Here is a 12176-nt window from a genome sequence, read left to right on the forward strand (position 1 = left end):
ATCTCCTTTTCTGGAATTTTCTAAGGAGTGAGTGGTTCTTCGTCCGGTTCCTTCCTTTTTGCCTAAGGTTGTGTCCCGTTTCCATCTGGCCCAGTCAGTTTTTCTTCCTGTTCTGGGGTCAGCCGCAGGGAATCAGGAGCAGAGACAGTTGCATACTCTGGATGTTAGGAGAGTGCTTAAAAGGTATCTCGCTGTTACGGAGGAGTTTCGTCGCACGGACCGTCTTTTTCTTCTGGTGGCTGGTCATCGTAGGGGGTTGTCGGCTTCCAAGCCCACATTGTCTATGTGGATCAAAGAAATGATAGCGTCAGCCTACCTTTTGGCAGGTAAACCAGTCCCGGACTCTGTTAAAGCTCATTCAACTAGAGGGCAGGCAGCGTCCTGGGCCGAGTGCTCTTTGGTTCCACCGGTGGATATCTGTAAGGCAGCGACTTGGTCTTCTCTCCATTCCTTTTCTAAACATTACAGGCTTGATGTTCAGTGTCGACAGGAGGCGGTCTTTGCGTCGCGGGTACTTTCAGCGGGCTTGCTGGGGTCCCTCCCGTAGGACTACTGCTTTGTTACGTCCCATCAGTCCAATCCTGGGCCGGTCCGGAGGGATGCTAAGGAAGGAGAAATTAGACCTTACCTGCTAATTTGCTTTCCTTTAATCCCTCCGGACCGGCCCAGGTCCCTCCCTTGGGCTAACTTTCTGTCTGTATTTGGATGTTCAGGTTATTTGTTTGCAGAGCTGTTTTTTGCTGGTTACATATACGTTTGAAAATATAAATGATGATGAAAAAAAAAAAAAACTTAAGAGAAATCATTGCTCTCCTGTTCAGGCCATACCGCTGCCCTGGTAAGGGTACGTGGTGAGCCTTTTCAGTTAGGCCATACTGCTGCTCTGGTAAGGGTACGTGGTGAGCCAATGCAGTCAGGCCATACCGCTGCTCTGGTTAGAGTATGTGGTAAGCCATTACAGTTCGACCATACCGATTCTCTGGTTAGGGTTTTCGGTGAGCCATGATGATAAGGCCATACTGCTGCTCTGGTGAGAGTTGTCGGTGAGCCTTTGTTAGAGCACGTTTCCAATATGTGCTCCCTGGTTGCTGGAATTCCTCGGGGCACAGACTGTCTTCTTCCCTTTTTTTCTGCTTTGTTAATCAAATACTGAGGCTAGGGTCACATGACCAGGGCTCCTATTGGCTCGCTAGAGTCAGAGTTTTTTTCTCAGTCTCCCAACCTGCTGGAAGGCGTGCACAACCCATCAGTCCAATCCTGGGCCAGTCCGGAGGGATTAAAGGAAAGCAAATTAGCAGGTAAGGTCTAATTTCTCCTTTGACTTGTAACCACTCGCCTCCACCTACCCTCCTCTCTTCCTTCCCGTTCACATTAATTGATTTGATTTGCTTACTTTATTTATTTATTTATTTTCTGTTAGATTGTAAGCTCTTTGAGCAGGGAATGTCTTTCTTCTATATTTGTTCAGCGCTGCGTATGCCTTGTAGCGCTATAGAAATGCTAAATAGTAGTAGTAGTAGGTCTGGGTTGTGCACGATCGCAACATGCCTTCTGATGCCGGGTTTGTATGTGGGACTTGTTTGTATGTGGTAGTCCTCGATGCCTAGGTTTGTTTTTTAAAATCATCTCTTCCCCCCCCCCCCCTCCAGATTTCTGTTATAAAAGTGACCAATAAAGCATGCACACTACGAGTTTTTTCGGTGGCCACAGAAGGCAAAAGTTAGAGGCACACAACACTCGACATTGACTGCATTGTATAGTACGCTTCTGCCCCCTGCATAGCAGAACAGGAAACCCCACTCAGTCGCACTGCATTCTGTTCCTGCTCGTGGGGCACAAACTGTAGGCACAGTTTGTGCAACTTACTGGACTGTACTGTATGAGATAAGACCACTCCAGAAAAACCTGGTTATGTGCTTGATTTTTGGCGACTTTTTTTATGACAACTCTGGATGCAGATTCACTTACACGCGCACTGATTAGTACAAGGTTCCAAGGTCTTTGCCTCCCATCTACCGCATACTATTGGTGCTCCACTGTAGTTATTGGATATGCTTAAGTCATTAAGTGGGTTTTAATTGAGGTGAATAAGTGAACATGAAAAACTCGGGGCAGCCGGGGAGCCAGAATCGGTGAAAGTGATAATGCTCTGAATGGAAGGTGGAACAGATGTTCCTTTTGGCTCTTTAACTCATGCAGTTACTCTTCTTGTAGGCGCGCTGCCAGGAGGCAGGCGATCCGGCATCCCACCAAAATCGATAAGGACAAAGGGCCAACCAAAGCCACCACAACCAGGCTTGTCTCTCAGATATTTGACACGTTCTTCTCTGAGCAAATTGAAAAGGACGAGGATAAGGAGAACAGCACAAAGCGCAGGCGCTGCGGTGTGTGTGAGGTAAGGCACTAACGTTCAAGTCCTTAACGGGAGAACTGAGCCGAGGAGAGCGCACTTTGAATAGAAAGATGATGACAAAGAGAAATAAGACTAGAGTACCCAAGTATAAAGTGCTCTAAAGTGTAAAAGTTTAGAAAACCTTTTTTTCTCTGATGTGTGCCATATTGTGACTTACTATTGGTTTGCCGGTCCCAATTTGGCTTTTTTTCTGTTCTTGGCAGGTTTGTCAGCAGCCAGACTGCGGGAAGTGTAAAGCTTGCCAGGACATGATCAAGTTTGGAGGTGGCGGCCGTAGTAAGCAGGCCTGCCTGCAGAGGAGGTAAAGCAATTGCCGCTTGGTTTCTGCTCACTGTTAATAGGGGTCTGTTTGAGAACTTTCTTCACTTTTACCTGATTCTTTTTAACCCACTACAGGTTCTCAACAGCTTTAGAAGGGTTTGGCTCATTTTTATGGCCAATCACAGAATTTAAAAAAAAGTACACATTTCCTTAGCGTCCCTCCAGACTGGACTAGACGGATGGGTTTTGCACGTCTACCAGCAGGTGGGTGGAGACTGAGAACTACAGAATTCTGGTGGAGCCTATAAGTTAGCTGTGCAGTCCGTTTGTATTTCTCAGTCTCCCAGGTGGTAGAGGCGCAAGCCTATGGACTAATCACAGAATTATAATTTTATTATTATTATTGCATTTGTACCCCACTCTTTCCCACCTAAAGCAGGTTCAATGCAGCTTACATAGTAATAGGGATTACAGGATTCTGATAAGAAAATAAAAGTTAAATATAACAGAATAACAAAAGTGATAAGTAGGTAGAGAAGGACAGGGGTGAAGGAGTAGGAGAGGTGTAAGCAAGGGTAGAAAAGGCAGGAGGGGGATGGGTACAGGATAAGCAAATGGAATATTGGTTGGAAAGAAAGTCAAGGTCATTGTCGTCGTCTCCTGGATATGTGATGGGTAGTAATTTTAATTTCAAGGTGTCCAAACTTGGCTGTAAAAGAAGCAGATGAGGATGAGGAGCTGGATGACAACATTCCTGAAATGCCTTCGCCAAAGAAAATGCTGCAAGGGAGGAAGAAGAAGCAGACAAAAAGCAGGATCTCCTGGGTGGGAGAGCCAATCAAGGTAATGCCAGGAGTGCCAGCCTCTTGACAGGAAAGACTTTGTGCTGCCGTTGGTGGATTTGAAGTGGCAGACTCTGCCTGTTTGCCTACACACGTCCGAAAGGATAGCAGGACTGAAGTCCTTTATAAAGGGCTGGCACATGGCCTTTGGCAGCTGGATTAACAGTGTGAGATCTTATCTGCTCTCACAGATCTCTCCCATAGCCACCCCACCTTGCCTTACTTCATCATACAAGATACCATTGGGCATAAGGATATGCAAGTCTCTTTCCTATCATGGTATTGATCCAGTGCAATAGTATGGGTTCACGCCTGTGCTTGATATACTCTCCTGTTCCGCATGTGCAGTGTAGATGCTGTATTATGCTGTGGCATAATATTGGGGGGGGGGGGGGGGGGGAGAATCTGAAGTCCATAATCAACTTTGAAACTTAAATATGCAAAATAATTGATTTGGTGCTTTAGTTCTTGTCTTTGTCTACACTTTATTCGTATTAAATCTGTTTTCTACCCTATTGCCCTTCCTATGGCAGTAGAAATATATGTATGAAGAGCATTCCTGTTTTCTAGTTTTGTGTTACAATCAGCCTTCTTTTGCAGACTGATGGGAAGAAGGAGTACTACCAGAAAGTGTGTGTTGACTCAGAGACCCTGGAGGTTGGAGATTGTGTTTCAGTCAGCCCAGATGATCCCACAAAACCTCTGTTCCTAGCAAGGTGAGCATACTTATGCCATGCTCTGCAATAAGCGTATTCTAAAGGGTTCTGCTCTCACACGTGAGTTATGTTATGTTATACAATAGATCAGCCTTTTGGCCTTTCTTAAGGAGCAGTTTAACCTTCTAGATGAGTGCAGACATACAGAGTATTTTGTTTTCCACTTGTGTTCCTGTTGCAGAATCACAGCACTGTGGGAAGACAGCAGTGGGCAGATGTTTCACGCCCACTGGTTTTGCCGGGGGACGGATACCATTCTTGGAGCCACATCAGACCCTCTGGAACTCTTTCTGGTGGATGAGTGTGAGGACATGCAGCTCTCCTACATCCATGGCAAAGTGCATGTCGTGTACAAGGTTCAATCTGAGGGCTGGTTCTTGGAGGTACACAAACATCTTTTGGGGGCTGTCTGCCTCCCCCCACCCCTTCATGTTCTCCTGATTTTACACGGTAGATGCAGTCCTTCCCTTTTAATTTTCATTTTGCTTCAGTTTTAGGTAATTTTGAGTTCCAGAATCCTGTCTTAGGTCCTGAAAACCATTCACTTTTGTTTATCCTCCCATTGGTTACAGGCAATTTAAAACTGTACATCTCAAATTTACTTCCAAAACATCTCCTTTTGCAAATTTTGGAAAAGACTTCCTAGCCATGGGTATTGCTAAATGAGGGTGGGTCTAGGTTCTTTTTTATAAGCCTGTCGGAACAAGCCATTCCATGCACCTGATCATGTACAAGATACTTGAGGTGAATAAAAATATTTAATTGCAGATCTTAACTGTACCATTTTGCCTCCTTCCCCTTAACCTGCAGGGGGGAATGGACGTGGATATTAAAGTGGTGAAGGATGATGGTAGGACCTACTTCTATCAGATGTGGTATGATCCGGAATATGCACGCTTTGAGACGCCACCTAAAGCCCAGCCGACAGAAGACAACAAGTACAAGTGCGTGCCAGCTTTTCATCTTTTCCTTCCTGTCCCCCCTCCTCCCCTGTCTATGCAAGAACTAAGTGTATTTTTCAAAGGAAGAAATGCCTCTGTTTGTCTAAACTTTCCTGTCCAGGTTTTGTGTCAGCTGTACCCGCCTAGCCGAAATAAGACAGACTGAAATGCCCAGAGTCTCGGACCCCCTCGAAGAGGCGGATGGAAGGGTCTTCTACAGTCTCGCAACAAAAAATGGGGTTCAGTACAGAATAGGGGACGGAGTCCTGATGCTGCCTGATGCTTTCCCCTTCAGGTTAGGACCTCCTTTTCTTGGCTAGTAATGTCTTTTATGACACAGGTTGGAACAAATTCCCACCAAAAGGACGTGGATAAAGTCCTTAAATACTGTGTCAAAAGTCAAAATCTGAAAACTAGTTTGGGAGTTCTGTATTTATTGCTTAGAGTATTTCCAGATTTAACACACAGGATATGTGTCCAGGAGAGGATGTGTATTGGTGGAGAGAAGGCCAAAGAGGGTTTTCAGATTTGCTTTGGATATTGACCCTACAAATCTCCCTGCCCCCCACCCCAAAAAAAAAAAAAAAGAAGCTTAGTGGGCCTCAATTTAGAATTGCTTGCAGCATTGAGTACAAATCTCCCCCCCCCCCCCCCAAAAAAAAAAAAAAAAAAGCTTAGTGGGCCTCAGTTTAGAATTGCTTGCAGCATTGACTTCCCCAAGTCTGTTCCTCAGTGTGAAACTGGGCAGTCCCATGAAACGACCACAGAAGAAGGATGATGTGGACGAAGACATGTACCCAGAATACTATCGCAAATCCTCCGACTATATCAAGGGCAGCAACTTGGATGCTCCCGAGCCTTATCGCATTGGTCGCATCAAGCAGATCTACTGCCACAAGCGTAGCAATGGCAAGCCTAATGAATCGGACATCAGACTGCGTATCTACAAGTTCTACAGGTAAGAGAAGAGGTTTTAATGCCCCACCAGGACTGTCCCAAGACACTGTCCCAACCCCATTTGGCTCCGACTGTACAGCATACTCTGTGGATTCTCTTTATTCCCAGAACCATGCGGTAATTAACTTACCCTTAGTGTCCCACAGATTGGTGCAGAACTCTTTGTGCTTGTCTTACATAGTCTTATAGCCAGTTAATCTTAATTGAAGTCATAATTTTTTGGTGCTTTTTTTTACTACTATTAATCATTTCTATAGCGCTACTAGACATACACAGCGCTGTACACACAGCACTGTACACATAATATGCAGGTACTTTCTATGTCCCTAGAGGGCTCACAATCTTTAAGTTTTGTTGTTTGTTTTTTTTTGTACCTGGTCTTTTCATCGTGAAGTTTTTATTCTCTTGCTAGGCCTGAGAATACCCACAAGTGCATGAAAGCCAGTTACCATGCTGACATTAACCTGCTGTATTGGAGTGATGAGGAAGTCACCGTAGAGTTCAAAGATGTGCAGGGCCGCTGTACTGTGGAGTATGGTGAGGACCTGACTGAATCTATTCAGGAGTATTCCTCTGGAGGATCTGACCGTTTCTATTTCCTTGAGGTAATAAGCACCTTCCCCCCCACCACCACCCCAATCCCAACCCAGGTGATTGTTTTTTTGTTTTGTTTTGTTTTTTGCACTCTTTACCATTTTTAATGGGCATGAGATCCATGACTAGCTTTAGTATCCCTCATGTTGAACTAAATAAACTGTACTCCACTCTTCTCCCCCTCCCCCAACAAATTTTCCTTCAACCACATCCACGCAGCCAGTAGCATTTCTTCTTTCCATTTCTTCTGGGGATTACATGGCTTTTGGTGAGTCGGAACTGCACAGTGCCCAAACTCCCATAGTATTCAAGAAATAGGGTGGTTCAGACTCGGAGAAGTGTATGATGTAGGTAGAAAATAAAAGGTGAAATTGGATCTTACCTGCTAATTTTCTTTCCTCTAGACCAGTCAAGACGCGCGGGTTATGTCCTCCTACCAGCAGAGGAAGACTGAGAAACACTGAGCTTTTGAATACCGTATATATAACCTGTGCAGTACATCCACTAGCCAGTATAAAACTAACAAAGCAGAGAAACCATAAACACTAACTATAATAAGCAACCCTGTACGTGGTCACTGCCAACTGGACACTTTCTTTATTTCTCTTACTGTGTCCCTTTTTGTGTGTGCTTCCACAGGTGGACTACCAAACACCGTCACACCTGTCCAGACTCAAACCAACCAAACTGGTAAAACAGAGTCTGAAACCATAGACACAACAATCAACAGCTGCTAAGAAATATCAACAGACAAAGCAAACCTCCTGGCCTAAAATCCATAGACAGACAGGGCGGGCCTTGACCGATCTGGAGGGTCTAGAGGAAAGAAAATTAGCAGGTAAGATCTAATTTCACCTTCCTCCACGACCCTCCAGACCGGTCAAGACGCGTGGGACGTACCAAAGCAGTAAAGATCCTACGGGCGGGATCCACGAAGGCCAGAGGTCAACACTGCAGCCCCAAAGCCTGCCTCTTCCTTGGCATGCACATCAGTCCTATAATGCTTAACAAAGGAATGCAACGAAGACCAAACCGCCGCTCGACAAATATCCAACAGAGGAATCATACTACTCTCCGCCCAAGAGGCTGCCATTCCCCTGGTAGAATGGGCCGAAAACTCCTTAGGAACCAAGCGACCTTTTAGCAAATAAGCCGAAGCAATTGACTCCTTTAACCACCTTGCTATCGTTGCCTTGGAGGCTGCCGCGCCCTTTTTTGCACCACCATGCAGAACGAACAAACGATCAGAAACTCTATACTCCCGAGTTCTGGCAATATAACAACGCAAGACTCTCTCCGCACATCCAACTTTGCCAGACGACGCTGCTCCGCATCCCCCGGCAAATTACCCAAAACTGGCAAGGAAATGACTTGATTAACATGAAACTCTGAGACCACCTTGGGCAAAAAGGACGGTACTGGCCGCAACGAAACCTTTTCCTTGGAAAAAGTCAAAAAGGGTTCTCTACAAGACAAAGCATGAAGTTCCGACACCCTCCGAGCCGAAGTAATAGCCACCAAGAAAACCGTCTTTAAGGAAAGATCCTTGTCCGAAACAGAAACCAAGGGCTCAAACGGTGGCCTAACCAAAGCATCCAGAACGAGATTCAAATCCCATGGAGGTACCATCTGCCGCCGAGGCGGCCGCAGCAGCTTAACACCCTTCAAAAAACGAACAACATCAGGACTAGAAGCTAAAGACTTCCCCTGAACCTACCCCGAAAACAGGACAAAGCTGCCACTTGTACTTTTAAGGAGGACAAGGCCAGACCCCTGTCCATACCATCCTGCAAATACTCCAATACATCCGTCAACGACACACGAAAAGGAGGAATCTGTCTACCTGCGCACCAATGCTCAAAGACTCTCCAGACCCGGACATAAGCCAACGAAGTAGATTGCCTACGAGAGCTCAACATCGTGGTGATGACTCTGGACGAAAAACCTTTCTTCTTTAACCTGTGCCTCTCAAGAGACAGGCCGTAAGCGAGAACCGATCCGGATCTGGCATAACTATCGGTACCTGACACAACACCACTGAATCTGACAACGGAAGAGGGTCCGCTACCGCCAGCCGTACCAGATCTCTGAACCACGGCCGACGCGGCCAATTCGGGGCTATCAAGATCACCCGTCCGGGGTGCCGAGCTATGCGTTGAACTACGCATCCGACTAACGGCCATGGAGGAAACGCACACAGCAACTCCTGAGGCCAGGGCACCAGAAGAGCGTCGATCCCTTCCGCTCGAGGGTCCCTCCGACGGCTGAAAAACCTCGGAACTTGAGCATTGCAGGCCGTTGCCATCAGGTCCACCATGGGAAGCCCCCAGACCGACACAATGTGATCGAACACTGACCGATGCAGAGACCACTCTCCGGGGTCTAGAGTATGCCTACTCAGGTAATCTGCGTCCACGTTGTCCACTTCGGCCACATGTGCCGCGGAGAGCGCTAGAAGGTGAATCTCCGCCCATTGGCACAACAGCGCCGTCTCCTTCGCGACCGCCTGACTCTTTGTGCCCCCCTGCCGGTTGACATAAGCCACGGCGGTGGCGTTGTCGCAGAAAACTCTGACCGCTTTCCGGAACAGAAGACCCTGAAAGGCCTGAAGCGCGAACCAAATGGCCCGAGTTTCCAACCGATTGATGGACCACTGAGCTTCTATCTGAGTCCACCGACCTTGAGCCACTTGCCCCAGACAATGAGCTCCCCAGCCTGATAGACTGGCGTCTGTGACGAGGACCACCCACTGCGGGGTCTCCAACGGCATTCCCTTTTCCAGATTGCTTGTGTCTAGCCACCACCGGAGACTGAGGCGTGGGATTACTGACAGCTGAAGACGCATGTCCAACTCCTGACACAGTAGTGACCAATGATTGAGAAGAGCTAACTGCAACTGCCTCATGTGCGCCCGGGCCCACGGATCTACCTCTATGGTGGCCACCATCAACCCCAGGACTTGCAGATACTCCCGGGCCGTCGGTGCTGATTCCTCCAGAAACTGACGAATCTGACCCTGCAACTTGCGAATCCGGGGACCCGGCAAGAATACTCGACCCTTCTTGGTATCGAAAAGAACCCCCAGATATTCCAGAGACTGCGACAGCACCAGATGACTCTTGCTGAAGTTCACTACCCAGCCCAGAGACTGAAGAAACTGTACCACTCGAGCAGTAGCCATCTCGCTCTCCGACCTGGACTTGGCCCGAATCAGCCAGTCGTCCAGGTACGGGTGCACCAGAATACCCTGCCTCCGCAAGGCCGCCGCCACTACCACCATAACCTTGGAAAAAGTTCGGGGAGCCGTTGCTAGTCTGAAAGGCAGAGCACAGAACTGAAAGTGCTTCCCTACTACCGAAAAGCGAAGAAATCGCTGATGAGCGGCACGAATAGGAATGTGGAGATAAGCTTCCGTCAAATCCAAAGGCGTTAGAAACTCTCCATCCTGAACCGCGACAATGACTGACCGCAACATTTCCATGCAAAACGAGGGAACCTTGAGGGCAGCATTGACTCTCTTTAGATCTAAGATAGGCCGAAAGGCATTCTCCTTCTTCGGAACCACAAAATAGATCGAATAGCAGCCCCCGGTACCACCGCCCCCAGCTGGATAAGACGAGCCAAAGTGTCCCGCACTGCTGCTCGCTTGAGCCTCGAATGACAAGGGGACTCCAAGAACCGTTCGGGCGGTGAACTGTCGAACTCCAGTGCATATCCGTCTCGCACCACCTCGAGAACCCACTGATCTGAAGTGATTTGGGCCCAGCTCTGGTAAAAAAATACTCAGACGAGCCCCTACCCGATCCAGAGCCTGGGCCCGCACACCTTCATTGTGAATTACGCCCTGAAACCTGACCTCCCGCGGAAAAGTCACGCCCTCCGCGACGACTCCCACAAAAGGACTGGGTGCGCTGGAAGAACCGACCTCTAGAAGACCCACTAGACCTCCCTGGTCTATACCGACGAGCCTCCTTAAACCGACCTCGGGAGGAAGTACCCCTGGAAGCCGCCTTAGGATGAAAATCCGGAAGACGAGGGGCCTTGGCATCACTGAGACCTTTCACCAATTTATCCAATTCCTCACCAAAAAGCATGGACCCCTTGAAGGGAAGAGAACACAGCTTAGCCTTAGAGGCCGCGTCCGCGACCCAGCCGCGTAACCAGAGGGCCCTACGCGCCCCCACTACCATAGCCATATTTTTTGCCGAAACACGCAATAAATCATAAAGAGCGTCCGCAAAAAAGGACGATCCCATCTCTAGCTTGGCTAACTCCTGAACCCCCGAGGAACCAACCTCCACCGAATCATCCAGAAGTTTCTCGGCCCAGCGAAAACACGTTCGAGCTACCAGGCCCCCACACACCGAGGCCTGCAAGGCGAGAGCTGACAGATCGAAAATACGCTTGAGAAATGATTCCAGCCTCCTATCCTGGGGGTCACGGAGAGCGGTACCTCCGTCTACCGGGATTGCCGTGGCCTTAGTAACTGCCGTCACCACGGTATCCACTGTGGGAGCCTTAAAGGAATCCCTATCCTCCTGCGGCAGAGGATAAAGCCTCGCCATGGCTTTCGCGACTTTACATGGCGCATCCGGAGCATTCCACTCCTGAAAAACCATATCCCGGAGATCCGTGTTCATGGGGAAGGACCGGGCTTTCCGCTGGATACCTTTAACTAAGGGGGTCCACCTGTCTAGCCTCCCCCATGGCCACCTCTGGCTGATCAAACTTAAGGGTGGCCGACACCTGATCTATAAGCTCCGACAGCTCATCCCTGTGGAAAATACGAACCACCAAGGGATCCTCCCCAGGAATCGAGCACTCCGCATCCTGCGAGCCTTCAAACCCTTCTGGGTCCCCAAGCTCACTAAGCGCCACGTCAGATCCACCCGGAGAAAAGAACTCCCCGTCATCCGCCCAATCCACCCGTGGTCTTTTTGCTAGCGAGGTACTAGCCCCCTCTTCCAATTGGGGGGGTCCCGTCCTCCATGCCTGATAGAGGGTCCACACAAACTCTGGGGGAAAGCCAACCCCCCCCCCCCCCCCAGGAGCCTCCGACGGGCCTTTTGCAACCAAAACGGGGGGAGCGGGCCCAAACACCGCTGAATCCACAGCGCGCGCTGCCGACAAAATGGCGGACGTTCCCACCAAAACCGGAACCGCCGCTGATGTCCCGAGCGACGTCCCCGCTGCCCCAGCAACTCCCGAAACTGCCGGGACCTCCGCAGTTAACTCGGGGGGGGGAGCCGCCGCCACCGTCGCCTGCTTTGGTTCGCCTCAAAGACGACACTGCGCTCCCGGGGATTCAACACCACGGAGCACGCACGACATCGGAGCAGTTTGCCCGCCATCTAAACAGGAGAGCAAAAACCACTGCTGCGCAAAATGGCCCCAAAATCTCTCACACTCAACACACTCGCGCTGCTCTCACGCTCTAACCAAGAACTGAAAC

At 48.9% G+C, this 12176-nt stretch overlaps 1 protein-coding gene across 2 annotated transcripts in view; it reads left to right on the forward strand.

The window, feature by feature from the left end:
* DNMT1 (DNA methyltransferase 1) overlaps positions 1-12176 on the forward strand; it is a 103992-nt gene that overhangs the window by 43732 nt on the left and 48084 nt on the right. For both annotated transcript variants that reach the window (XM_030197083.1, XM_030197082.1), the window contains exons 15-23: positions 2215-2395; positions 2617-2714; positions 3370-3517; positions 4117-4232; positions 4414-4615; positions 5043-5176; positions 5295-5468; positions 5907-6131; positions 6543-6735. In XM_030197083.1, coding sequence (XP_030052943.1) covers positions 2215-2395; positions 2617-2714; positions 3370-3517; positions 4117-4232; positions 4414-4615; positions 5043-5176; positions 5295-5468; positions 5907-6131; positions 6543-6735 — 1471 coding nt within the window. The remainder of the gene's footprint in view (positions 1-2214; positions 2396-2616; positions 2715-3369; positions 3518-4116; positions 4233-4413; positions 4616-5042; positions 5177-5294; positions 5469-5906; positions 6132-6542; positions 6736-12176) is intronic.

Source organism: Microcaecilia unicolor, chromosome 3 (assembly GCF_901765095.1).
Source record: "Microcaecilia unicolor chromosome 3, aMicUni1.1, whole genome shotgun sequence".
Lineage (NCBI taxonomy): Eukaryota > Metazoa > Chordata > Amphibia > Gymnophiona > Siphonopidae > Microcaecilia > Microcaecilia unicolor.